At 46.8% G+C, this 730-nt stretch overlaps 1 protein-coding gene across 1 annotated transcript; it reads right to left on the bottom strand.

The window, feature by feature from the left end:
• Positions 1-23: 23 nt before the first annotated feature.
• Positions 24-527, bottom strand: LOC104825282 (5-methyltetrahydropteroyltriglutamate--homocysteine methyltransferase 2-like; the record flags this gene model as incomplete). The annotated part of the gene is made up of 2 exons (XM_010557582.1): positions 24-177; positions 277-527. Coding segments are annotated over 2 exons (405 nt in total), but the record flags the coding sequence as incomplete, so codon positions are not given.
• Between the last annotated feature and the right edge of the window lie 203 nt (positions 528-730).

Here is a 730-nt window from a genome sequence, read left to right as displayed (position 1 = left end):
TTGGTGATCCTGAAGGAATGGACAGCCCAGTCTAAGTAGAAGGCTTGCTCGGATTTCCTGAGCGGCAGCCCTTCTCTAAGAGCGGCTTCGTCGATCTGAATCACGTTGATCCCGGCCTTCTCGAGATCCTCCACTTCATCCTTGATGGCCAAGGCGATCTGGTAGCAGGTTTCGTGCCTTAACATCACCAAAAAAGGGAGAATTCACATTAAAAGATCCGTCCAATCCAAGCAAGTTTGTTATATTTGACAGACCAAAGTGACTGTTTTGTAGTACCTTGGTTGATCGTTTCTGACAAAGGACCAGTTGAGGATAGTGACAGGACCTGTAAGCATTCCTTTCATTGGACGAGAAGTCATGCTCTGAGCGGTGGAGGACCAGAAGACCGTCATTGGCTTGGGACGGCTCACGTCACCGTAGATGACCGGTGGCTTCACGCACCGAGATCCGTAAGATTGCACCCAACCATTGACGGTGAAAGCAAAACCAGAGAGTTGTTCTCCAAAGTACTCAACCATATCATTTCTCTGCAGAATCAAACCCAACACATTATAGCAAAATTCATGGACCTAGATCACGAACCAATAGACCGGAACTAGTTTTCTTTCTGATGTTTATGGAAACAAGAAGGGTCACCTCTGGTTCTCCATGGACAAGAACGTCAATGTCCAAGTCTTCTTGAAGGTCGACAACCTTCTTGATCTCCTCCTTAATGGCCTTGATGTAATCC

The sequence above is a fragment of the Tarenaya hassleriana genome, unplaced genomic scaffold (assembly GCF_000463585.1).
Source record: "Tarenaya hassleriana unplaced genomic scaffold, ASM46358v1 Cleome4310, whole genome shotgun sequence".
NCBI classification, from domain to species: Eukaryota; Viridiplantae; Streptophyta; class Magnoliopsida; order Brassicales; family Cleomaceae; genus Tarenaya; species Tarenaya hassleriana.
This window is presented reverse-complemented; position numbering and strand designations above follow the sequence as displayed.